This window comes from Petromyzon marinus, chromosome 5, assembly GCF_048934315.1.
Source record: "Petromyzon marinus isolate PM22_M1 ecotype Great Lakes invasive population chromosome 5, UKy_Petmar_22M1.pri1.0, whole genome shotgun sequence".
NCBI lineage: Eukaryota > Metazoa > Chordata > Hyperoartia > Petromyzontiformes > Petromyzontidae > Petromyzon > Petromyzon marinus.
The window spans coordinates 12,941,624-12,969,045 of NC_133671.1; the positions used below are offsets into that span (position 1 = coordinate 12,941,624).

General features: G+C 48.7%; 1 protein-coding gene across 6 annotated transcripts in view; it reads right to left on the reverse strand.

Annotated features, from left to right (window-relative positions):
• The window catches only part of LOC116939069 (RIMS-binding protein 2-like), a 143,944-nt gene that overhangs the window by 13,260 nt on the left and 103,262 nt on the right, over window positions 1–27,422 (reverse strand). For 4 of the 6 annotated variants that reach the window (XM_032946971.2, XM_032946972.2, XM_032946970.2 and 1 more), the window contains 13 exons: window positions 26,180–26,284; window positions 23,437–23,487; window positions 20,410–20,755; window positions 15,432–15,559; window positions 15,099–15,208; window positions 11,854–11,963; window positions 9,366–10,463; window positions 7,344–7,495; window positions 6,321–6,633; window positions 5,573–5,802; window positions 4,914–5,057; window positions 4,352–4,501; window positions 1,651–2,730 (listed from right to left, as the gene is read on the reverse strand). In XM_032946971.2, coding sequence (XP_032802862.2) covers window positions 1,651–2,730; window positions 4,352–4,501; window positions 4,914–5,057; window positions 5,573–5,802; window positions 6,321–6,633; window positions 7,344–7,495; window positions 9,366–10,463; window positions 11,854–11,963; window positions 15,099–15,208; window positions 15,432–15,559; window positions 20,410–20,755; window positions 23,437–23,487; window positions 26,180–26,284 — 4,017 coding nt within the window. The remainder of the gene's footprint in view (window positions 1–1,650; window positions 2,731–4,351; window positions 4,502–4,913; window positions 5,058–5,572; window positions 5,803–6,320; window positions 6,634–7,343; window positions 7,496–9,365; window positions 10,464–11,853; window positions 11,964–15,098; window positions 15,209–15,431; window positions 15,560–20,409; window positions 20,756–23,436; window positions 23,488–26,179; window positions 26,285–27,422) is intronic. The other 2 variants (XM_032946969.2, XM_032946973.2) reach the window with 2 other exon arrangements.

The window sequence follows — 27,422 nt, forward strand, 5'->3', positions numbered from 1 at the left end:
GCAAATTAAGTTAATTGTGCAAGCTTTGTGCACTTCAAGGTCAAGATGTCTATTTTCACCAAATGCCTGGAAAATCATCGGGGAAAAAAAAGTCAACCGAATAAAATGACACGTGCACATTCTCCCTTCAGGATTTGAACAAAAGAACAAACTGCTTTGTGCACAGACCAAATTCTACCGCGAGTTGAAAGTGGTCCTACTGAGCCAAACTATCACATTTACCACGGATGTTTATGAAAATGGCGGTCTTCATGGCATTGCACAATTGTCCACAAAACACCTAAATTGTCCACGGGCTGACGGGAAGGCGTTCTTCTGCAATGAAGGTTCCGCTTGCCCAGAAATTTACGAGAGAAGAGACGAGACACAGGGCCAGCCACTGGGCCACGGAATTACAGGGGCCAAACGCAAATCCTTCAGCAGAAAGGACTCTAATCGGGATCATTGCAGAGGAACGTCCCTGCGGGGGGGGGGGGGGGGGGGAGGGGGGGGGGCGCATGCAGATGGACAGAGGGCGGGCACGACGGCGGGCATGAGGACGGACACAGGGACCGCAAACTGAAAGCGAATGAGATAAAAAAAAAGACATGGCATGACACAGACACGGCACGTGGGACACAGACTCGGCACGTGGGACACAGACACGGCACGTGGGACACAAGACAGACGCTGACACAGCACGTGGGTTACAGGGCGTAGAATGGGAGCCGTGTTTTCGTAGCGTCGTCGCCGGCGATTATTTAGAAAACACGAGCCGTGACCGGGCGGGTGCCGGCGGTGGTGGTGGTAATGGCAGGAGGTCAGCTACGACAAGGGGAGGTTTTACCTGTTAAGTCCTTACCGCCTTTCGAAGTTACGGCTTTGTATGTTAAAACCCATTGTTATTATTCTTAAGTATTTGTCCAAAGCAAAGTTGGCATTTATATTGGTAAGTGTAAAAGCAAAACATTGTACCGAGGTCACCTTGAGAACTTAACAGGCAAGTGGTGCTGGATGGGCCAGGAGGTAAAGTCTCCCCAGTCAGTTGACTCGCGTAAACTTCACCGACAAAGCTGCATACAAAATCTAACACTCGCGTTTTGCACGCCGTCAATTTCGTTCTCTCCAATTTGTATCTCTTTGTGTAATCTCTTGAGGTCAAAATAGCCAACAGGAAAAGAACACTGATATTTTTCATCTGTTTGTGGGGTTTTTTTCCTTGAGATCCATGTCACAAGTTGAGCAAAAAAAAAAGTAGCAAAATTGGAAAAGGCTTCGACGAGTGAAGTTTACGGGCCCCATCGAGGGCAGCTGATAACCTCCCAGTCCGTCCTCTCACCGAGACACGGAGACTTAACTCTCATCTACCAGAAATGAGGGGGCTACTTGCACAGATAACACAGCTGCCCAGCCTGCTCCCCACCCCAATCATTTGTCCTCTTTGTCATTGTCGAAAAAATCCATTCCGTATATTCTAGAGGTAGCATCGACAATCACTATTGACACTCATTACGACTTAACGCAGGCCAACGGCTCTCACATTTGGGTATGTCAGAAGGGGTGATGGGACAGGGCATGGGGGCATGGACCAGGCAGATCGGACAGCAGTGTTCCTCCCTCCCCACCTCACCCGCCCCGCAACATTAACCCCGTCTGCCATTATATTTACACCTGCTCCTGCCGAAAGGCAACGACGGCTCGAGTCCTCGCGGCACTACTGCGCTCCCGCTCACGAGGGTCCGCCCGGCTCGCCGGTAGCGCGGTTGCACCCGCATCTCCCGTGCTGCTGCTGCCGCCGCCATGGCCACCACCGCCACTGCCGCTGTCCCCTCCGGCCATCTCGGATCCGCGCTCCGTGTCCGAGAAGTCCTCTTCCACCGTGCTCTGCCGAGTGAGCCCTCGCTTTCTACTGCGCCAGGCGGCGGCCGCGGCCACCGGCCTCCCGTGCGCCTCCTCGACGTGCCGGCGGCCCACGGGCCGCTCCTTCTCCCCGTCAGATGTCCCCTCGTTGGTGGGGTGGCGGCATTCCGCCGCTCGAGGCCTGGCCTTGGGGCTGCGCTGATTGTGCTCGCGTGCCCGCTTGCCCCCGTCGCTCGGAGTGCGGCACAGGTCGACCCACGTCGCCGCTGCCCCTTCTCGGCCTTGGCAGTGAAGCGCTGGAACGTTGTCGAGGGGAACGTCCTTCGTGCAGGCGTCCGCGTGGCCCCGTTCCGCCACCGCGGCCTCGGCCTGCTTCTGTGCAAAGCGGCTGCGTCTTAGGAACCTGTCTCTCTGCACCGTGCAGCCCATCTTCTCCAGCCCCGGCCACACCTCCCGGCTCTCGTGGGCGACGCTGAAGGAATTCTTTGGGCTTTCCCGGGCGACTATGCCAAGCAGCTCAGGGCTCGCTTTTCTGACTCTGCTGGAATGCTTGGGGCTTTCTCTGGGGACTTGGCCTGAACACCCAGGACTCCCACATTTGACTCTCCCGGGACGGTCGTATTTCTGCCAGAGTTTCCGACCAGGAGTAAGGGGGATGTGAGGAGCAGCTAATTCCTCAAATGCATCCCTCAGGCCCCTCTCAGATTCCTCGTCCTCCTCCTTCTCATCGTCATCCTCCTCCTCGTCATCATCGTCATCCTCCTCCTCCTCCTCCTCCTCCGTGAGCTCCGGGATGCTGAAAAGCTTTTTGCTGCAGTGCTTCTGCAGTGGCAGTTCCAGCACGGCCTCCAGGCTCTCCTCGTCGCTGTCGGTGTCGCAGCCCTCTCCCACCTCCTCGCGCCCACGCCACGGCGCGCACATCGACAGCATAAGCGGCGCGCCCCCCCCCCCCCCCCCCTCCGCAGTGATCGCAAACCCCACAACAAGCGCCCCAACACACGCGAAAGACTCACAGCGGGCAGGGTGCACCGTGCGTACGGGTGGAACAATACACCCGACTTGTTAATTTGCGATTGGTGACTGCACTCACAATGTGCGCGTCGAATTTCGCGCGCAAGAATTGACGTTCTTCTACGTGCGTGCGCCATGGATACATGTCGCCCGTGCCGCCACTAGAGGCGCTACCGTCAACAATCGTGTTAAAAGATCATCGATTTCTCGAGCCGAATTACAAGCCTTATAAAAGTGTCAATTCATCAAATTGCTGGCTGAAAAGAAATCGTCCCACCCCTCGGTGAGCGGCGAGCTCCCCCACACCTCGAGTGAGACGGAAGCGGAAGGTTGAGCCTCCGCTCGTTACTCACCACGTGCGCAAAGTGCCTCGATCGGAATGCTCGCGCACGCGGGCGACGGTGCCGCTCGCAGACGGCGACCACACCACTCTCAACGCTCAAAAAGCGAATTATTCGATGGGCAGGCCGGAAAGAGCCAGTGATGTGGGGGGGGGGGGTGGGGGTGGGGAAAGATGTTTACTGCAAACAGGATCCGAACTGACCTTGTAGTGCCGCACACACAAACAGAAAGACACAAAACGGCAAACAACGGCGTGTGCGCACGGCTAGGAGAACGCGAAAAAAACACAGAGGCGTGCGCAGTGTTCCGTGCGGTGCACCGTGGTCGAACGAACGGCAGAAAACTCAGACTGTAGAGGCGGAGAGGGGACAGGGAACAGAGAGAGAGAGAGAGGCACCCCGAAGACAACGCTGCGGACAGGGAACAAGAGCACCAACAACCGGGGTGACAACGCAACGGAAGGATGAGCGCAAAATAAGTTAATAAGACGTCGGTTAGTTTCTCATCACACGACGCGGCATAACGCATGAGCATATTAACATGAGTACGGCTACGTGAGCTGCAGCATGGCGAGGCTGGTCGCTATCGGCCTCAGGGCGGCCAGCTGCTCCGAGGCCGCTCTCCGGCCCTGGGTTCGGCTCCGCCCTCACCCCGGCGCTCACCGTAAAGCCACACGCACGGCAGTGGACACCGTCGAGTACACTACACTGCTGCTGCGCGCCTATTGCATTCGTTTATTCAAGTAGTTGTTTTTTTACTTAGTCCACCGCATTTCCTGGATCTGGATGTTTTTATGTTCAATCTTTTCTCAGGTTTCAATACGTCTCTCAACCGTTTTATCGACGTATACTCTTTCACAAAACCTTTCCGATATTTCCATTGTCACTCACTTTTAATTAGGCATATTTTTGCCGAAAGGTCAGCTGGTATCATACACTTAAATGTATTTGATTTATTAACGAATAATTCTGGTATAGGCCAGTGTGATTAACGAATGTGCTAAGTTTACTTCAAGCTACAGTTTGAGTCTAATTGCCCGCTTTCCACACTGATTGGTTGCCTCATCCAACAAGCGGTGCCGTGAGTCGGGGTAGTCCCGTGAGTCGGGGTGGTGCCGTGAGTCGTGGTGATGGTGACAGTGAGTGTGGTTGCTCCTCACCCTGAGTGGGTGGCTGAGACGTCGGCGCTGAGCCTCGCTGCGCTTCACCGACTCGGACATCAGGTCCTCCTCGTCCTCCTCCAAGATGTCGGAGAGCTCCGAGCCACGGCTGCTCTCTGTTTGGTAGCCCTCCAACCGAGGCGGCGGTACCTACATGGGGGTTGAGTGTGGGGAGATGGGTGGGTGAATGGGTGGGTAAGTGACCACGTGATTGAGTGGCTGAGTGATAGGATGAGTGGGTGGGTGAATGAATTGCTTGGTAGATGAGTGAGAATACATGGGTGAGTGAGTTAACAGGTGAATGAGTGAGTAAACAGGTGAGTGAGTTAACGGGTAAGCGAATGGACAAGTGAGCGAGCAGGTAGTTGGGCTTGTGGGTGAATGAGTGGATAAGTGAGTGCGTTGATGGGTTAACAGGTGAGTGGGTGGGATGGTAGGTAAGTGAGTGGATAGGTGGGTAGGTGAGTGAGTGGACAGGTGGGTAAATGTGTTAGTGAGTGAGTGAATCAGAATCAGAATCTTGATTTATCCTGAAGCAATAAGTGGAGATGCTAGGTCTGACCAGTCGGTCCTGCTCCATCTCCCGAAGGAACTCCTCCATGGAGCTGCACAAGGGCTGCGTGGAGCCATGCTCCTCCTCCGACTTGGCCTGTGACGCCTCGGCACAATCGCTCTCTCCGTCTGCCGGTGGCACGAACCCCACCACCTGTGCAGGAGACAAACCCCGGCGGTGACGGCGGAACTTCCAAGACATGCACAGTGGTGTGCATCGCGCTTGGCAAATGTACAAAACTGTACACTGCAGTGACCGAGCACAGGTCCAAAGGCCAAAAATGCCTAGCGACCAGCAAGAAACAACACCGTTGAAGATGTGCGAGAAGAGAGTTTACGTGTTTATTCAATTAAGCAATGTTATTTTAAGAACTTGGCAAAAGAGGGACGATGGGACGAAATTACAAAATCAAGCAGTGCTGGAAAACAATCAGAAAGGTAAGTGATTTGACCTGCAGTACAGTGGTTTAACACCGCATGGATGAGTACGATGGGTATGGATGAGACGAAACAATCTGGTGGACTAAGTCCTCAACATGGGTGGAGGAAATAATGAGTTTCATTCATGGCAACAGCAACCATGGTGGTAGTAGCGATAGAAGAGTGATACGGAGGCGACAGATTGTCCGGGCCTGGGCTTAGGGCAGCCAAGCAGGGCTCGTCGCTTACCTCCGAGTCGAGCAGCCGGGGCGGCTCCGCGGGCCGGACGGCTGGCACTATGGGCGAGGGGATGGCGTCGGGCGATCCGGCAGCACACAGCTGCACCGTGGCGAGAGTGTCTGGGACGTCTCCCATCGACCCTGTGTCGCAGGGGATTTCCGTGGCTCTCAAGCGAGCCTCGTCCGTCGAGGTCTGGCCCGAGGAGCCAGTGGCTGGGTCGTACCACGCCTCCCCTACTGCTGTTCGCAATAAGAGGCAACATTTTGAATTGCTGGTATTTTTTGTAACAAAAATTGAACCCCGCCCCGCTCCCGCCCACCACACATGTTACGAGCTCTCGGCGTCATGTCATGCGAGCAATGAAACTCTTTGTGTTACAGAACAGCCCATTAAGTGACTTCTGATCCACACAGTAGTGGGCGCTACTTTCTCACCCACTCTGCAACTGAGAATAATGTTCGTTACCTGACGGCCAAACCAAAAAATGTTTAACTCTCCGCGCTGGAATGTAAACAATTGAAGTGCCGAACCAAATTGAATCTGATTAGGTTTTTTTTTTTGTGTGTATGTGTGCAGTCATTAGTGACTGGGCTGAGACCATCTACTCACCACCCTGAGGATCCTGGATTTAAACCCAGGATCTCAGGGGGTGCCAGCTCAGCGCTCTGACCTGTGTGCCACCCGGCAACAATATTCCTACGTAAAGGACTTAAGAAGCCACGTTCGACCAATGTCGCAGCTTGTCACCAGCACTGACCGGCCATCGGCTCCGCGCGGGATGGGCTGCCCCACCCGGCCGCGTGGTTGCACATCTTGAGCTTGCTGACCGAGCGCGCCCGTCTCGTGGGCGTGCCGCTGCCATCCGCGCCGGCGACGGGCGACGGCGGCGGCGAGGGTCCCTCGGGGCTCCTCGTCCGGTCCGGCGGCGGGAGGAGGAGGAGGCGGGCGGCGAGCGAGTGCGGGGAGCTGCCGCACGGAGACAGCGTGCGCACCGTGAGCGCGGAGCTGCCCTCGCAGAGCGACGAGTCGAGCACGGCGCTGCCCGCCGTCGGGCACGCCACCTCCAGCACCTGCGCCATGCGAACAAGGCAAGGGATTCATTATTCACTGAGAATCTTTATTCGTAGCGGAGGAATATGATGGGCTGCGAACCTCTTTTTCACTGATGTCCAGTATGGGGTGGGACAGAAAGTTACAACAACAATGCGAAAACACAATCGTAGTGCAAAATATAGAAAAGGTAAGCAAATCACGCAAAAAAAATACATGTTTATTTTACCAGGTAAAACCCACTGAGCTATTAGCTTCATTTTCAGAAGAGACCTGGCCACAAATGATAGCTCAACAATGTGGCTTATCACTTACCCCACCATAGGAATGTGAAATATTCACCAATTCCCAGCACTGGTTGGAGAGTGACAAATCACCCCTTTGGCGATGAAACAAACTGTTCCAATTTAACGTCGCGTTCGAATTTAATCAATAACTCTTTGCCATCATTGTGAAAGCACTGACCTCTCGTGGCTGGAAGGGTCACGTGAACTCATTAAATCCAAAGCACACGAATCAAAACGTCTCACCAGGGACCGAGAGTCACCTGACTATCCAAGGTCTTAACAATTGATATCAATTGATGAATCAACATGCCGTTATGCACCCAATGCGGAGAGTTTCACCGCACTGCCGACGCATGACCTTTCGAAGCAAAGGCATTTTGCAGAGCATACTTATCGGCTTCTGTCGGGTGTGTGTGCGACGCGTGGCAAGGCCAGGCCCTCACCTTGGCTCCATCGGCAAAGATGGCGTAACCGGTGATGCAGGAGCCGTTGGAGGAGCCCATGGCGTCGATGGTGACGGGGAGCCACGAGACAAGCAGCGTCCCCGTGCTCTGTCCGGCCTCCACCTGCACGTGAAGTGGCGCGTCTGGCAAACCTGGGCGAGGGGGAACAGTAGAGGTGGCGAGATGATAACTACCTCGCCTGGTATGCAGGAGGTCGTAGGTGCCATTTCGACCATGACGCCTGCTGTATATTTTGAGTTTGCATGTTCTCCACGTGGTCGCGTAGAATTTTTCTCCGGGTCCTCCGGTTTTTCCCTACACGTTTAGAATCAACGTGCGTTTAGGAGTATTTGGCTGCTATAAATGTTCAAGTGAAAAGCCACTTCGTTGAGCTATCGTTTGAGATAGCCAGGTCGCTTCTGAAGAAAAGGCTATATAGCTCAGTGGATCTTAACTGGTAAAATAAAAATAGTTTACGTTAGTATTTGCTTTAAAATGACATATAAGTATATTTTATCCCCCCCCCCCCCAAAAAATTGTATTAATATTGTGCTATCAGCACCATTTCACGAGTCAAAGCAAATGACCGGTTTGAACTATTGCGGAACGGTTACCTTTCGAAAATATGGCTCATAGAATATGTCAATGTCACGACACACACACGAATCTAAATGCACCTTCACCATGCCAGTGTGTCAGAGTACGTCTGACATGTGGTAATTTCACGAGCTTTTGTCTAACTTCTCAGGAAAAGGTGGACAGATCATTTCAATTAGAATTGTAGTCCCTTTTAGATGGCACACTATGCCCTCTGTATGATTTTATACCAACGATTACCCACGTCTTTAAAGTGTCCGAGATGTACACGTGAAATTATGCAATGAGCACTTTCATTACAGGTCCCTACAGAAATTCCATATTCTTATTTATATATGTTGAATTTCAAAAAGCTTACAGCTTATCTTGCCCTGTATATAATCTGGGCAAATAATACCAGAATACATATGCATAACTTCTTTACCAACAATGCACAAAGTATTAATGAGGATGAAGAAAAAACATAATAAAAGGAGAAACGTCACTCCAATTAAATATACATTTATTGAGAGGGGGTGTGGAGTTGACACATAATGAAATGTAGGCAGCCACTTTATTAATATAGAGTTCACAGTCAAGCACGCTTCGTTGTTGTACGGCATGACCCCCACTCCTTAGACCGCCCTCACTGGTTGCTCCATTGACAGCTGTGCCAGCCACTGATTCTCGGTAATAAAACCATGAGATTAAATAAAGTCAACCTCCTCACAGCAGATAAATAAAGAGACAGAGCATATCTCAAAAATTAATCTTCAGTTGGAGTGACATTTCTTCTTAATGGAGAATACAGCACATGAGCAGATAGGCAGATCGATAGATGGGCAATAGATATAAAGGCAGGCAGGCAGGCAGGGCCTACATCGTTTGGAATTTCCTTCTGCCCCCAGCCATCTTTGCTGTCGCCTCCCTGCCCATTTTCAAGACAAGGCCCAAGACTTTCCTTTTTTCACTTTGTCTCTGTCCGACTAACTCCATAAAAGGTAATATAAATAAACACTCTTTATTTAAAGCATCTTAAGACGTGGTCCCATGTAGAGGCTATGTGGATACGAACTCCAAATTGTAAAATAACGGGATGCAGGAATTCACACACGGGCAAAAAACCTTAACAAGGATCGCACAATGGTGAACGATTACACACCTACCAAACTTTCCTCGAAGCCAATTGCGAAAATAAGCGGATGCAAGAAAAAATTATGCATATGGTATTCAAAATGCACACTCACACGAGCCCTGATGAGTATCAGGATTGACTCAGGTACGTCAAAACACACTCGTCTTCTCAACAGCATCCTCTGATTTTCAAGTAACGCACCTCCGATTAGCACGGTTGGCTACATACGGCACAAAATAAATCGCCACGACCCCCCTCCAGTCACCAACCACCTACTCCAGCCCAGCAGCGACACGGACGATGGGGTGCACCTGCGGGTGGCGTCCTGAACGCGATGCTCGCCTCCCTGCGCCGCCTCTCCTCGGGGCTCGGCTCCCAGTGCGACCGCTGCGGCCGCGCCTCCACCACGATGCGGTAGTGCCGGTCGGGTTCCAGGCCGAGCAGCGTGAACGCGCGCACGCCCGCCGCCACCTCGCCGCGCTGCTCCCCGTTAGCGCGCACCGCGTGCGCGTGGCTGCTGCTGCTGGGCAGCCACGCGAGCACGGCCGATGAGGGCGTCACGTCGCGGACCGCCAGCTGGCGCGGGGCCGGCGTGGCGCCCGCGCCCACCAGGAGGCTGCACAGCGCCGGGTCCGAGAGGCCCCGGGCCGTCACGCACTGCACGGACACGCGATACGAGCTCGCCGAAAGCTCCAGCTTCTCCACCAGTGCCTTGGGCTTGGCGCTGGCGCGTACGTTCATCCGCAGCTCGTCGTCCACCAGCACGTTGTAGCTCGTGGGTGCCGCGGCAGAGAAGGAGGCGGAGGAGGACGAGGAAGTGGAGAGGGACGGCGACGACGATGCGGACGTGCGAGCCGGCGGCGGTAGCAGCGGCGGCGGCTCCCAGCTGATGATCACGCTCTTGGCCAGCTGCTTGATGAGGGCGATGCCGCGCGGGTGACGAACGCGCGGGTCGTCCTGCAGTGGCGGCGCCTCTTCCGCGTCGATGTCCTCCGTGCAGTTGGGAGTACCGAGCCGCGGCAGTGATTGGCCGATGTCGCAGCCGTACGGCGCGCCACAGCAGCGGTGTGGAGTCTCGCTCGAGCGGCCGCCCTTACAACCACCGCCGTCAGCGCCGCACGGTGGCGCCGGCACCTCGGCCCGGCACTTGTTCTGGCAGGGGTTGGGGCACTGGCCGGGACAGCCCTGTCCTTCCCAGCAGACGCTGCAGGCCGAGGTGGGACGGGTTCGGTCGCGGTCGGGGCACGAGTGGTGATGGTGGTGGACGTGGTGGAGGTGTTGCTGCTGCTGCTGCTGCTGCGACAATGAATGCTCGCCCTCCATCTGATGGAACGCCACCAAGTCCTCGTCGGAGATGCGCTCGATGAAGTTTGAGGGGACGAGGCCTCTCCTGCCGTCCATCAGCTCTCCTGCACAAACGCAGTCGCAGCCTGAGTTTGAGCCTCCCAATAATGAACGTCAATTGGGTGATTATAACAGAACAGGAGAAAGCCTCATGATGATGCTCTATCGTTCAGACTCTAATGAAAGCTAATCGCAGGCACAATACGGTTTCCTGCCAGTAAATGAATGAGGGAATGTAATTAAATTACTTTGGTAAGCAAATTTCAATTTACGTTATTGAAAATGTATTAAATTTTACATGTTATTCTAATTAACTCCAAATTCTACTTATATTGTCTTTATCAAATTAGCATTGGATTCTTGCCCATTTGCCTTAATTTCATGTGATTTGTTCAAATTTAATATGCCATTAGTGTGGTGATTTATGTATTTACTCATATTGACCCAGAGTCATTTTTCTTCACCTGCTTACATTTTACTTTGCAAGTATTTTGATAATAATGTTGCTGTACAATGTGCTTATTTTGACCGTTTAGCCTCGATCGGGGCTCTTTCCACATTTTAAGCAAAGACCACCCAGAGATCTACAACACAAGTGGAAAGCAATGTGGAGACTACGACGCGCAATGGTTAGACTGTCCTTTCCTCGCGACAACACCGGTCAGACTTGGAACTCAGGAGAGTGGTAATGGGCCACTAGGACAGAGGGGCCCAGCCCCACACCCCCGGTGAAGGATAACCGCCCCCTACCGCCCCCCCAGGATAACCGCCCCCCAGTAAAAAAAAATGTTGGTGCAAAAATCAGCACAAGTAAGCAATGGGCATCGCAGCCTATCGGGGGTGAGAGCTGGAGCAGAATGCATTTTTTACAAAAAGCTGACCGTTACTGATTCTGTTAAGTGTAACAAAAAATGTTTGGTAGTTTGTGTCATGTCGCCACCCTGAGTTATTGTATGTACAGTTGTACACTCCCCTGGCTTCACCTCACTGGTTTTCCATCCACAAATGTGTGGACGACAAAATCCTTGTCCTCAAATTCATCTCCATCCACGGCCTTACTCCTTCTGCCCCATACCTCTGCAACCTTCTCCACCCCCATGTCACAGCCAGTTCCTCTGCTCAACAGACTCTGGTCTCCTCCTTGCTCCCATGATCTGCCGCTCTACCATTGGTGGCCACTCTTTGAGCCATTATGCCCCCCCTCCCCCTCTGGAACTCCCTCCCCAGGTATCCCCCTCCTCCTCCTCTCTCTCTCTGGTGCCTTCGGACCTCCTAATTTTCTTCCTTTTTTTCTTCCCTTTTCTTGTTCACTCCAACCCACTGCTGCTCTTCCTGTGATCGTCTGCGCCCCGAGACGTTTGTTACATTATGGGTGTACTGAAAATGCCAGCGGCTGCTATTGTTGTTGTTGTTAAACAATGTGGCGCCAGGCAGTTGGGGTGAGTGCGGAGTCACCCTCGTAGAAGCCGTCCTCGTCCATGTCGCCGTACACGTATACATATTCTCCGGCCGCCAGCGGCAGCTCAGCCTCCGGGTTCTCATTGGGGCCCTCGAAGGGGTTATAGCTGTGGAACAACGTCTCTCAGTGTTAGTTCGCCTTTTACATAGACAAAGATTCCCCGTGTAGCCTTAACAGACTGCTGGGACAAGTGTTGGCACGGCACACGAGGGACTGGGTGGCCAGAACCACGCCCGCCCGCCTTATTCTCCCGAGTGGTGATGATTTGAGGCTGAGTTAAAGTCAGGGAAGCCCAGGACTGGATCAGATAATAATCACTGGTGTTGGCCGTGGGCGGGAATCGAACTCGGGTTGCTGGGTTCGCAGCGTAGCGCTAACCGCTACATTACCGCTCCCCACATCGTTATACACACACGCGGGCGCACACACATATGTACAGTATGTACATGAACTGTACCGTTTGTCAATCCACTGCCAGACGAGGACCTCACCACGCCGTCTGTGCCGTAGCCAGTGCCAAATTATCCTAGTAGCAAAAGTAGCTACACATGCTACGGGCCCCGCACTTTCAAGGGACCCTGCGCTAAATGATTTCAAGCTATCAATTCCGGTTCAGTGATTCTGCACTTGCTCTATTACTATAGTACTATACTGCCTTTAGCTTTTATGAACGACTGGGTGTTTAAGGTTAGTGATTTATCGTATTCTCTGGCTGTATTGCAAATGAAATAATACAATTACTTTACTATGCAAGTAAAACATGTGTTTTTTTTTATTTAGGGCCCCTTTATAACATCATGCTACAGGCCCCGCACTAGCTTAATCCGGCACTGGTCGTGGCTTACTATCAATGAGGGTTAGTGAAGGCAGGGAGCACAGAAGTACTGCACAATACTGTAATGTGTTTTACTGTACTGCCCTCTGCTGCCCACAATGTAGCGCCACAGCCTATAACAACCTGCTTGTGCAAGGTGGTCACCCATCCAAGTACAATTCAGGATTAAGCCCACATAGCTTGCAAGATCTGACGTGACTGGGCACAATCCACGTGACCTGGACAAAGACCTCAGATATAAAAAGGACTAAAAGGAGGAAGGAACTCACGTGCTACAAGATTGTCCAGCTCAAGAATAGGTCCTTATTAATCTCTAAAACTGACGAGACCAGGTAAGTTTTGGGCGATTTGGTCATAGGTACACTCTGACAAGGTATCCATAAAGATATCGTCAATTATTCAATATCTATGTCCCATCTTTTGGCTGCATCTCCATCACCAGTCTCGTCCCATCGGCCACCATTCCCTTCTTGTGATGTGTTCTGCCCAAGCCCACTTACTCTTCTTAACAGCGATGTGATTTGTGTTTGTTCTCTGATTGATGTGTCCCTTATTCTGACTCTCGGTGTAATTTGCAGCCGAATAATGTTCCAGAAATGTTCTCTAAGGGGAGAAAAAAACTAATTAAAAAGCAAGGCTGATTGATGAGCGGAGCTGGCTTTAACTCTTTGACATTATTGTGCCATTTTATTTTATTTGCTTTAGTTTTTGGAGGCACTGTTTTTCATCAGCTACATTCGCAGACACTGGGGCGGTAGCTGTGCGAATAGCTTTTCTCTCTCCTAACGTTAATAGTAATGGGCTCGCGTTTTATAACACGATAAGAACATTTCACTTTCACTTTGGTATTCAATCTTGCGTTGCTTTGGTACTTTGATAGGTACATCCCTGTGTATACGCGCACCGTATATCACGTGGAGTAGAGCGGTGGAAGAGTGGCTCGTGCATTGTGCTCTAAATCCGGTGGCCTAAGTTAGATTCCCGGCCACGGCTAACATCAGTGGCGGGTTATAACTGAACCGGTCATGGGCACCCTCTTCACCAAACCACACTGCCCAGGGTGGTGAAATATGGTCAAACAACCTCTGTGACTGACGTGGTGTGGGGAAGCCTTCATCCAACAGTGGATTGACAAAGAGCTGCAACTTATTATGTTGACATCAGTTTCAACTGGGTCAATAAAACTGCACACATGCGCGCATGCGCGCACACACACACACACTCGCTAGGATGACTTTGCCGTACGAGTCTCATCACTGTCAAGCTCCACATGTCTGCCGTAGCGTTGGCGACACAGGTCACAGAGATTTGGGAGAGCCCCGGGTGTTTGGCAGCAATGCGGGCACAATGCTTTTTAATGTTTCTGTCGTGTGAAGATCACTTGGGCTTTTGAATATTTTGGCAAACACACATCACCTTTCATATAACCCCCACTATTCAAACACAGTGCTCAAACTGCTATCGAATCGTAATTCATTCCAAGTTATCCATTCCTTTAACCAACAACTCGATGTCCTCTGAAGCCATCAGCAGGATTTACAACCTAGACATTGATGTATAGTTGCTACTCAATTCATATCCATACGAAAGAAGGGAGATTAATAATAGACGGCACCTTCATGGACAGCCTGTACACTCAAAACACTTGATAGCAATGGTCACTTTCCCGTGGAATTTAAGCCACGGGTGAAGGGTGTGCTCTGTGAGAATGGCTTCACAGCAAAGCACTGTGGGATTTGTTAAGATGCTCGTGCGATGACGCAGCCTAGCGGTAGTGCATTCGCCACTTGTTGCAGAGGCTCAGGGTTTGAATCCACTGCTGTCCTGATTATTACCGTGGGTGTATTATAACCATAATAACGCACGCCGTCTGCTTCACAGTGGACGTCAACGATTTCCTGACGTCATTGACAAGAGTTGGCGATTATGTGCCGGTGTCAGGCTCCAAAATGTCCAAATTCGAATGTTAACTGCAAATTACTCAACTCGGATTATAAGCAGACTAATGCCCCAAGGTCACTCTTTCAAATGACACTCATCCTGGTCTCTTGATTTCTCACCTTGGTGAAACAACGGAAACTCGGAGTACATTTATTTGGGTAAGCCCAAGGAGGAAAGGCAAAGCAACAAGTATGTCATCGCAAGGTGTTCGAAAAGTTCCACAAATCTACATGATCTACCAACCCTTGCCTCCAAAAATGCTGAATCACAGAAGACCTGTACCTTCCTTAGTCTCAGCAAAAAATTCACATCTGCTGTGGTGGATGTGGTTGTAGCACTGTGAATCCTTGCTGGATACAATAGATGTTTGGCGATATCGTTTAACCACAAGTGTGTGCGGCACACCACGAAATCTTAGTGTTCATCTGCATGGGAACAGGGACAGCGCCGCACTCACTCCCTCACCTGTACCGCGCTATGAACACCTGCAGTTTGCTCTTCCCCCGCGCAGCCAAGCTACTGATGGGCGAGACGTGGTCCGTGTCCAAGTCGTCCACCTCACTTGCCGTGTCCACCTGGCGAGGTGCCTTTGTCAACTCAACGCAGCTTATCAACTCGTAATCATACAGACAACTGGTTTCTACGGCCACTGGAGTACCAGGTTATCCGAGGCCCAGAAGAGCCTAGAAGCAGCCCAATAGTATTATTTGAGCTCATTAATCTGAAGGCACCACGGTTGGATGCATGTGCCCGCGTGTGTATGTGTGTGCATGCGCGCGAGTACGACTGGACCATCACCTCCATGGAGAAGGAACGAGAGAGGCTGCCATGCTGGAGCCGACCTCTCAGTCTGGGTGTCTGCTCAGCGACGACGTGGGTGGGCTGATCTTGTGGATGCGACGCGCCACCGCTGGCTGCCTCTCCACCTAGGGGTGTGACCACAGCAGGGCAAAAGCGTTATTAGAGTTATCATCATCATTCCGCTTGTTTACCCAAGAAAGCCTCACAGAGTCTCCTGACTCTTTTTCTAGAGGGTCCTGCCAATTTTTCGCAGTTGGGCCAATGATTACAATGTAGATTCCAATTAGGTAACGTCAATCGGTGGGCTCAAGGCTCATTAAAGGACGCTACGGCCGTGAGCTGTGGTGCACGCCTGAGATACGGAACTTTGGAGGCAAGGGTTGCTGAACTCCTGAACCCAGAGGTGGCCAGGATATGGAAGTACAGCAAATGGCAGTACAGCAAGTGGATTATGGAATCAATCTGTGATGAGCTTTGAGTGATAAGTTATTGAATGTGTGGTGGGCTATCTCCCAAGTGCTCAGATATTCTCCCACATTCAAAACACTGATGCATGGAATTGCCTAAACATTCCAGTACAGGACACTCCTAAATAAAAATGTCTTGAGATTGAGTGAAGCCTTCATTGATAATTAACAATATTATTTTGAATTTGCCACGCTTTTATTAATTTATATAATTTATAATTGCTATGTTTCTACTTATTTAATCCAGGTGTCACTTCGAAAAGAGACTAACGGTCTCAATGGGTTCTCAATCATTCGTAGATTTGGCCTCACATCCCGATCCAGCGCCCTTCCAAAAAATGTGTCTTGAGACCCACTGAAGCTTTTCTGGATAGACTACGTTGTTATTGTTATTACCGCATTAGTTGTCACAAGCAGGAATAACACACATCGGCTACAATTGTTGAGCTTTGAATTTCATTATTTGTGACTTTCGGCTTGGGATTCATCAGGGATTGTGGCATTTTCCATGCTTTAGATGGCGATTCCATTTGCATGGATTATGGTTAAATATTATGTCACTAGAGCATAACTGGGTGTACAGAAACTTGGTATACTGTATCTGCATTGTGGCTAACCTTTGCAATCAAGTGCCACCAGATCTTTGCCGAATGCATAAGCCCCATAACACCAACTTGATATTCAGAATGAGAATTAAGACTTGGCAAAGAAGACTGTGGTCAATAACACAAATTAAATCAAAAAAGCTTACTAGACATCCCCATTATTGGGATGGCAATCATATGATGGGGTTAGTTAGCCGTGACGTTGGTACATGCCCTACTAAAGTATAACAAACTTTATTTGAAGTCTGGTTACATTACATTGACAGTGGGTGATGCGTGACATCGTGTTTTGTGCACTGCATTAAGAACCCAGTGACTTGAGTTCGATACCCTACCACAGCTAACGGCTAACATCAGTGTCAGGGGGGAGGTGGGGGGAGTAATTTCGGAAATGGTCCCGGGACTTGCCGCCCCTCCAAACTCGCACTGACCGGCATGGTGAGATATAGTCAAACAACCCCCATGAACTATTCGCTATTCGGCATGGGAAGGACCTCATCCCAGCAGTGGATTGACAAAGGGCTGCAAATAATAATTAATTATTATACCATTGGCATTGCGGCACCAGCAAGGCATTGCAGGGCCGCGCTTTAACTTAAAAAAAATGACATTGACTGGGTTAATTTGTTGCATACGGACAATGCCATCTGTTTGTCCACTGCACAAAGTAATCTATAGACTGTGATTTAAAGCTTTCGTGACTGCAGGGATTCATATTCTTGGTTCTTTCGGTAAAGTCACGTAGAAGGGAAACAATTAAAAATGTTTTATATTTTTATTATTTTATTGTTTCCCTTCTACGTGACTTTACCGAAAGAACCAAGAATATAATCTATAGACATTGGCCCTCTGCAGCACATGAAATATGACTAGCCTAAAAGCTGGCCTCTTCTCACCCACTTAGTAAAATAACTATTTATGAATTCCGTTGACAATTATTTTATCCATGACGCACAACGGTGATGACTATTGATGTATACGTGATGCAAAACAAGAGGCCAATAACCAAATCACCCAGAATCCACGGGATCTCGTCATACCCTGGAAGATAAACAGGGTTGAAGCCTGGAGAGTGCTAGGATAGGGACCCATGTGCATAACATGTTCGAGGTTACACATTGTCAGTTTTGAAAGCTGACATCAGAGGGTCGATCAAACAAAATACATCATTAAACTCTACTTCTATGTTCCATGTCAATGCTCCCTGACTCCACCATTGTGGTGAAGAAGTATGACCAAGTAATACCAGAGGGCCCTCATCCAGCTGTGGACTGGACATCTGTGAAAAAGAGCTTCATAGCTCACGGGATTCCTCCAGTCTAAATATAAATTCTGATTCTAGACTGACCAAAGGGCTGTACACGGTCATGCCAAAGGGAGTTGAGTCGATCACAAACAGGGACGATGTTTGTAATTGCACGCACGTTACAGGAGGGAATGAGTCGGTGGCTGGGTTAGAAGAGGCAGCTCCCTGTCATCGCGACACGGCGATACTACGATTCTGCGAAAGAGCGTCGTATTAATTTTAGATTTGAAGCTTTCGTGACTGCAAAGATCCATACTCTTTGGTTCTATTCGGTAAAGTCTTGTAGGTAAAAAATAAAATAACAAAAATCACGACGTTTCGGCCACAACACAAGTGGCCTTCATCAGGTGAAGGGACCGCATCCAGCTGACAGTACGGTCCCTTCACCTGATGAAGGCCACTTGTGTTGTGGCCGAAACGTCGTGATTTTTGTTATTTTATTTTTTACCTACGTGACTTTACCGAATAGAACCAAAGAGTATAGCGTCGTATTACTCGCGTGATCTGACCTAAAAATAAATAATGAATCATGATACCGGTCGCAAAAGTCCGCTTGTTAAATGAAATGGCATCGCGTTAATTTTTTACAAAATATTTAATTTTTCTTGAAAAAAAAGATTTCTGAAAAAACGATGATTAAAGGTCACAACCAAAATGAAAGTAAAAAAATTACATTATCCGTTAATGCTTTGCAAAATGTTTCTGGGAGTAATTGACGACATGGCGATCGTATGACGGCAACATTTACTGGTGGTGTACGTGCATTATAAGCATTATAGACTGTAAAGGTATCATGATTAGACGACATATGGCAAGCTTAAGTTTAGCAAACTGCAGAGTTGAGGAGCTTTTCAGTAATCTTCATTTCACAAGAGTCGCAACAGCAATACAGTACACATGTGAAGTACATTTACAACATCATGGGAAACTGATATCTCAAATAATCGTCATCGGGAGAAATTTAATATCTTATTGTATTGTGAAAAATTATATCAAGGCACTGTGACCCTCTGTTATAACTCATGCCTGCCCCCACTCGTGACAAAATGTCCTGAATGCAGAATGTGCCACGGGAACACAAAACAGGCTGCACCATAATTATTATTCAAGGCACTTTCCATTAATATGGGCAACCATATCAAACAATGTTAGCCGGGATAAATTATACACTTACAGCACGGTGCAGGTCAGGTTATTACGAGCATATCATTACAAGTTTGGACAAGCAGCCCGCTACCTGAGCCATCAATCAAAGCACCGATTTCACGATCCACTCCACCCCCGGCCCCCACTGAAGATAAAAACTGTAATTATGATTTGCTGTTTTGCCCATGCAATTATGGTTGTGTAATTGAATACAATTTGTCAGATGTTGTACAACCATTTTGGTATTTAAAATGTATAAGCTTCATGTTTGTGTTTTTTTTAAATTGGAAATCACGGTTGCAGGACCCCAAGGAGCAAAATGCCAAGCGGGCAGCAACGAACAGCACAGCTGAAGGTGTAATAGGGTAAGAGTTAATATGTTTCTTGAATTGAATTGAACAAGGTTATTACGAGAGCTTGGGAAAGTGATGACGGGAGGAAAATTCCCAAGTCGAGTGGTCCAAGGAGGAAAGCAGAAAGGAAAGCGTTGTGCGTGACCTGCAGTGTGGTGGTTGAACACAGTGTGGATGAGATGAGACAGTCAGTCCGATAGAGCGATTCCTCAACTTAGATGGAGGATTCAACGAGTGAAGTTCACAGGGACGGTAACCAAGGTAGAACTGCTTTTTGTGTATAGTTTGTTGTCCTTCCCCCCACACCTCCAATTAGCATGTTTGGCTACGTACGGTGCAAAAGAAATTCCACATGCATACATAGCATTGACCACCGGTGAGTGAGTGAGTGACTGGAGTGCACCGGCGAGTACTGATATATGAAAAGCCGGCCAATGTGCTTATGTCCTTTTAATAATCTCCATGTGCAGATTGCCCAATTTGTACAGCGTTTAGAGATGTGGTTACACCAAAGCATATTGTGGTTATAGTCTGTTTATTATAATTATTTATTTTTACTGTGTTACAATTTATTCCAAATGTGCTTTTCAGTATCGTGCAATGATATGCAGAATACATTTGCATATCTCACAGAAGCAGTACACCAGCGTACGTCAGGAGACAGCTCCAGAAGTATGTGTCACAGGACTGTCAAAAAAACTTTAAAGTGGTCTTTTTTAATTTTCGACAAAGTCTGAGTTGCATTGTTTTTTTTAATTAAAAGCAAAATAAAGTCCGAACCTAAAGTCATTTATTTTTTTGTACAGTCATTGGTGACCATACACAGACCATCAACACACTGATCTTGAGAAACCCCTGAGTAACCATGAGTGGCCGATGCCTGGGTTTGAATCCATGATCTCAGCAGTGTTAGCTCTCTGCTCCGACTTGTAAATCACCACCAGGTTACCGGGTTCAGGGCACGGTGCGCTCACCACCGCTCCACTCCGCAGGAAAGAAGAACAAAGTGTCCGCGTGCAGCACCACCGCACCCGGATATTTATGCACAATCACAAATCTGCAACGAAGCGCACGTGGGCGGGCAGCTGGGCATGTTACCGGCAGGAAGTGGGACCACGTGAGCCACGCAGGCCGTCCCGTCCATCCTCTCTGGGGGACCCGGCGAGGACCAGGCAGCGGCCACGGCAGCAGCTCTTGTGAGCTCATGACGACCGGCGCCGGCCTCCGCGGTCATGGGAGGTTCCGCCGGCGGCCCGGTTGCCTCGGGGCCCCCGCGAGTCGCCGCACGCAGCCGCGGCTGCGTCTCGGGGGGCCCGGCGGCTCCACCGTTCACCGCGTCGCCGTGGGCCTTGCGCAGGCCGAATCGCTCCAGCTCGTGGGAGACCTGCCCGAACTGGTGGTGCACGTGCGTGCGGCACCACTCCTCCAGGTCGTGCACCTTCGCCTGCCGTGCGAGCACGCGCCACCGGGAACGGCGGTCGGCATCGGTCACCGGCATGGCAAGGTCACAAGGTGTCATCACGTTCGAAGTGGTTGATGCTGCTATACCTCTGCAGCTGGACGGAGGACTGCTGCACGCAGTGTCGATCGTGGGATCACGCCGTATGGCGGCGTTTCAGACATCACTCACCTTTGATGTTAGCAATGATCGAGAATCAAACTCAAGTTGCCAGTTTCATAGCACAGTGCCTCCACTCTACCCAAAACAAAAACGAGTGCAGGTAAATGGCCTACTTAATGTACTACCACGTACCAGATCATCGCTGTCTCTTTTGATGGGTGTCACACACACATTGTGATCTCTGCTTGATCAACAAACCCTTCCTCTAAGGCGCCAGGCTAAAGTTGTCTCTCACGAACCTGTGACTGCAAGGAATATCGTGATTGGTGAGACGCTCGACTGGGTGAGCTGGGAGCCCTGTGCTCTTGAGCCATTATCGTTAACCACATGTCGAGCACAACGGTGAGGAAGCTGAGACCCTGGAGAAACACCTCGCCTGTCCATTAGCTCCAATTCCATCCCTATTATGATCACAATCAGGGGCAATTGGGAATGTAGCAATTGTAAGCATTTCTATAACACATGGCCAAGACCCCAGCAACATAATTGCCTCTTGGCAGCATGGTGCCAGATGGTCTATATTTTTTCTCTATGTTAATTCATCGTTAACTAACTGTATTCCAATGGCTGCCCTGCACTGAATTTGGCCAAGGGTACAGCTCTCCAATTCACCACAGTTTGGCATCCAAACAAAGCCCACTGATTGCGAGACACTTCCAGCATTAATACTTATTCTTTTGAGAAGATAACAAATACAAAATTAAAATTCAGAAGTTAATTGTCGAGAAAGAGGCAGGTACTGTCTGCAGTGCAATACTGACAGCCAGAGTGGAGGTGGGAGGTGTGGTGCGGGATGCTAAGGAGGGAGGGAAGCTGAAAAAATTATGTAAAAAGAGTTCACGTGGGGAGTGTAGGGAGATTGAAAGCCACTGCTGTAATGACACAGTGGGGCACAGCGGACATGCAATGCACATTACCCTGACAAACTCAACGGCGAGGAAAATAACACGTTCTGCGATCGCACAAAAGTGCCAGAATATCGCCGCAGATGGCCAAGTGCCTCCAAGCAATCACTCAGCATTGAACCAAAACAAAGGCTTGACAGTAAAATTTGGTTTCACAGGTACGCAGAAATAGCAAATATGTACAGGATTCAATATTTTCTTGAAACGTGTAAGTGCAAAAAGACAACGCATTCGAGGGCAATTGGGAAAACACTAACACCAATGCATGGCAAGTAACAAATACACAATTTTCAATGTTCCTGGAAAAAAATATATGTGCAGAAGTTTCCTAATGCCTCAATTAATCGATTAATGTTAATTCCTACAAAACATGTGCGTGTGAATAAATATTGTCTATTCCTATGTTGTCTGTAATAGGCTCCCATGACACCTGCAGCCACTAGTGGCCACTACATTCACCACAGAATTCACAAAAACACTATTTTGTTTCAGTGAACGATGGAGCCTGAATCACGATGATTCGTCGTATCCGACTGGACGGTGAATTGTCACACCTCCATAGAACATCCTCTGATAAACTTCACAGCAGTGGACTACCGGGTGCTGTTGTAACAGCTGCAAGTGTCCGCAATATTACCTACGAGCGCCACAGCCTTCAGGTCGGCAGCACACAGCTCCTTGTTGCAAATGAGACAAACGCACAGCTCATGTGCGAATCATTTTGTAAAATAAATCAAGAGTGAAAACCATGTCCTGGCCTGACCCTCATCCATTACATTGCATTGGAGCACTGTTATGTTCTGTGCAATGTCCTCCGCACCTGCCAGTGTAAATAGTCCGACTGTCCAGCATTCACAGGGCAGACAGGAGCATTTACAATGGAATACCATTTGTATTTATAGAGCGTCTAAAGATGTAGCTGCAACTCAAGTCACTGTACAGAAAAGCAAGGGACGTGCACACTGTGATGAATCTCAATGGAATGCTTGTTTTGGAGAGCTGACATACACTGGCCTGTCACATCATTGTAGGTCACTACAAGGAACCACCACAACTAAATAGATACATATAGTTATGATAAATTCAAGAGGCAGAAGATAAGAGGACAGTCTCGAGAATAAAAGTAAATCGGGGCAGGGAGTTGATGGCATGGATTGCCAGGGGGAAAAGAGTTCCAGATTGCAGGGGGGGGGGGAGGGACAGCAGATAAGGAGCGACCTCCCATGTAGCAGAGAGAAGGGCTTGGCGACTTGAGAGAAGGGCACGTGAAGAAGAGTAGAGTGCTATGTAGCGCTGGGACAATTAGTCCATTAAGTCGATGAATTAACTGAACATTATCATCAACTACTATTTGTGGTCGATGAGTCGGGCCCCTACGAGCCACGGCCAGTGTGGCGTGGAGATTATACAGTACCGATTAATTTACCAAGCCCCGCCAAGCATCTCTGGTCTAGCGGTACAAGTGGGAAAAGAGATGAGCCTTTTTTAATTTCCCCCAAAATATTTTCATGATATTGGCAGAGTAATGGAACAAATAAAATCGGTTGAGTGCCACGGGTCATAGGGACCTGTGGCCGTGGGTCAGACAAATCCACTCACCTCCAGGACCTGCACAACGTCATCGTGGTCTTTGTTCGTTTCAGCTTGCGCCTGCACAGGGATGGGGACAACATTCCCATACGCATACAATGTTCACCACACCAAGAAGTGGTTGGGCATATTTCTGACCATATTTCACCACGCTGGTCAGTGTGGGTTGGTGACGGTGATGGGCAAAGACGTCGTTACGTAAAGTGAGGGAAAAAAGTATTTGATCCCCTGCCGATTTTGTACGTTTGCCCACTGACAAAGAAATGATCAGTCTATAATTTTAACGGTAGGTTGATTTGAACAGTGAGAGACAGAATAATAACAAAACAATCCAGAAAAAACGCATGTCAAAAATGATATAAATTGATTTGCATTTTAATGAAGGAAATAAGTATTTGACCCCCTCTCAATCAGAAAGATGTCTGGCTCCCAGGTGTCTTTTGTACAGGTAACGAGCTGAGATTAGGAGCACACTCTTAAAGAGAGTGCTCCTAATCTTAGATTGCTACCTGTATAAAAGACACCTGTCCACAGAAGCAATCAATCAATCAGATTCCAAACTCTCTACCATGGCCAAGACCAAAGAGCTCTCCAAGGATGTCAGGGACAAGATTGTAGACTTACACAAGGCTGGAATGGGCTACAAGACCATTGCCAAGCAGCTTGGTGAGAAGGTGACAACAGTTGGTGCGATTATTCGCAAATGGAAGAAACACAAAAGAACTGTCAATCTCCCTCGGCCTGGGGCTCCATGCAAAATCTCACCTCGTGGAGTTGCATTGATCATGAGAACGGTGAGGAATCAGCCCAGAACTACACGGGAGGATCTTGTCAATGATCTCAAGGCAGCTGGACCATAGTCACCAAGAAAACAATTGGTAACACACTACGCCGTGAAGGACTGAAATCCTGCAGCGCCCGCAAGGTCCCCCTGCTCAAGAAAGCACATATACATGCCCGTCTGAAGTTTGCCAATGAACATCTGAATGATTCAGAGGACAACTGGTGAAAGTGTTGTGGTCAGATGAGACCAAAATGGAGCTCTTTGGCATCAACTCAACTCGCCGTGTTTGGAGGAGGAAGAATGCTGCCTATGACCCCAAGAACTCCATCCCCACCGTCAAACATGGAGGTGGAAACATTATGCTTTGGGGGTGTTTTTCTGCTAAGGGGACAGGACAACTTCACCGCATCAAAGGGACGATGGACGGGGCCATGTACCGTCAAATCTTGGGTGAGAACCTCCTTCCCTCAGCCAGGGCATTGAAAATGGGTCGTGGATGGCTATTCCAGCATGACAATGACCCAAAACACACGGCCAAGGCAACAAAGGAGTGGCTCAAGAAGAAGCACATTAAGGTCCTGGAGTGGCCTAGCCAGTCTCCAGACCTTAATCCCATAGAAAATCTGTGGAGGGAGCTCAAGGTTCGAGTTGCCAAACGTCAGCCTCGAAACATTAATGACTTGGAGAAGATCTGCAAAGAGTGGGACAAAATCCCTCCTGAGCTGTGTGCAAACCTGGTGACCAACTACAAGAAACATCTGACCTCTGTGATTGCCAACAAGGGGTTTGCCACCAAGTACTAAGTCATGTTTTGCAGAGGGGTCAAATACTTATTTTCCTCATTAAAATGCAAATCAATTCATAACATTTTTGACATGCGTTTTTCTGGATTTTTTTGTTGTTATTCTGTCTCTCACTGTTCAAATAAACCTACCATTAAAATTATAGACTGATCATTGCTTTGTTAGTGGGCAAACGTACAAAATCAGCAGGGGATCAAATACTTTTTTCCCTCACTGTATGTATGTTGAACTTATTTTGCAGCGTACATAGCCAACTGTGCTAATCGGAGGTGCGTGTGCCAATCGGCAGCCTGGAACACCCTCGCAAATGAGATGTTCCACCTCGAGTGATTTCCAAGGTGGAATTGTTTTTTAACCAATTACTAAATACACGTGGCAGTAAAGTACAGTACAAATATGGGTTGTGGCACACTGCCCTGTACTGCCCACCACGAATCCCCTCAGCAGCCTGTGTCAACCCTGGTGTAGAGATTCTGAGATCAAATGAGATTTGGTGCATTGCAGGGATATTTGTAGGTCACAGCAGATATATAAGCAAAAAACAAGGCCACCATATTTGAATGGCTTTAACTGCACCCACAATCGAAAAAAAAGCAACATATTTAATCGCCGTAATAATTAATTCAGTTTCCTTTATTCGTGACCACATTGGACATCGGTGAGATAAAATGTGTAGTTTGTTACTTGCAATGTGCAAAGAACATTTCCCTTATTTCAAATAGAGAGATATATTTGCAGTTTAAAGTATGCATTTAGATTTAACTATGAAATGTTACAGAAATGTCATACTATTAGTCGGCTGTATTAATGAGTAACTTATAGACCTTTGTCGATCCACTGCTGGATGAAGGTCTCCCCATGCTTGTTCGTCAATAACGGTTGTTTAGAGTATACTTCACCACGCTGGTCAGTGCGGGTTGGTGAAAGGGAGCGACAGGGGGAGGTCTAGAACGAGTGCAGGTTTCACTCGCCACTGAGGTTAACCGTTGCCGGGAACCCATTTGGGGTGACCGAGTTCATTGCATGATGCATTAACAACCGCGCCACCAGTGTTCATTGCGGTAATTTAAAAACATCTTGGTCAGATGGGGCACACAGATGAGTGAAACCTCCCACAGGGAGCAGGGCACGGTGACGACACGGGGGTGCTCTGGGTACACGCTACCTTTTCAAACCTGTCCAGTTTGGCGCGCAACTGGTGGTTTTCCTCTGCCAGGGAGCCCTTCTCGGTCTCTGCAGCCTTCACTCGCTCTTGCCACTCGGTCTTTTCCTGGGAAAACACGGGGCGAGGCGGGCTCTTCGTCATTATAATGATTACTATGATGTAATTACCACGTCAAATTATTACATATCACACATTATACGTTGGGATTTATTGTCAGTAGCCGGCAGTAATGCTAATCTGGAATAAGACACAAGGTCTGTAATGCAGTGTGAGAACCAACTAGCCACTGCTCCACCCGCGTCTTTAAATATAACTCTTAATTAAACATTTTTCAAAAAAAATTTGGGGGGGCAGAATTGTCATGTCGTAACGGAAGATGATGCCACATAACTACCAATAAATTAATTACAATACACTTCTTTATTCATACTATAAGCACACCTTTGAGGGCCCAGCAAAGATTGATCGTCACATGCTACTGAACGAAAGGATTACATCTAAGAACTGGAATATGTGAGATAAAGGTAACAAAAAACAAGTTTAATATTATTTTTTGTTCAGTCATTGGTAACTGAGCTGAGACCATGAACTCTTTATACGTGAGAACCCAGTGCAATCATGGGATGCTTAATCCTGGATTTGAGCCCAGGATCTCTGCAATGCAGAGCAGGCATCCTGCATCCAGCACACCTCTCTGGTGTGCACATGGTAAGACCGCGTCAGATTACGAGAATGCGCGCAGTGTAAACACGCCAGCAAACGGTGACAAACCATTCATCTTCCATCACTAACCTATGACAGCCGGTCACCTCTGACGTTCGAGAATGATTCACTCCCGACGCTTAGATCAATAATTAAATGCTAAATGTAATTAATTACATTCACTATCACCCCCACATTAAGTACTCCGTTAGCTCTGAGGCAGCTTTATAGGCATAACATAGTGTGGAACATTTGGATTAATTCTGGGTATAGGCTGGTAAAATCACGTTTACAGAAAGTGTCGCCCTTTGCCGGAGGCATTCCTCTACATTGTGGGTCACGATGGGGATATCGCTCAAAAATTCAGATGCTCCGTATACCGTCTTGACATTGATGTGTAGTTCAATCCAATAAAAATTACATTCATACCAGATGTGTAACAATGCAATGAATTGTTACGAGTCATGGTCACAATTCAATTCAAGAAGCAACCTTTTGTCCAAAACACACACAATTCAAAAGACAACGATGACCACACACC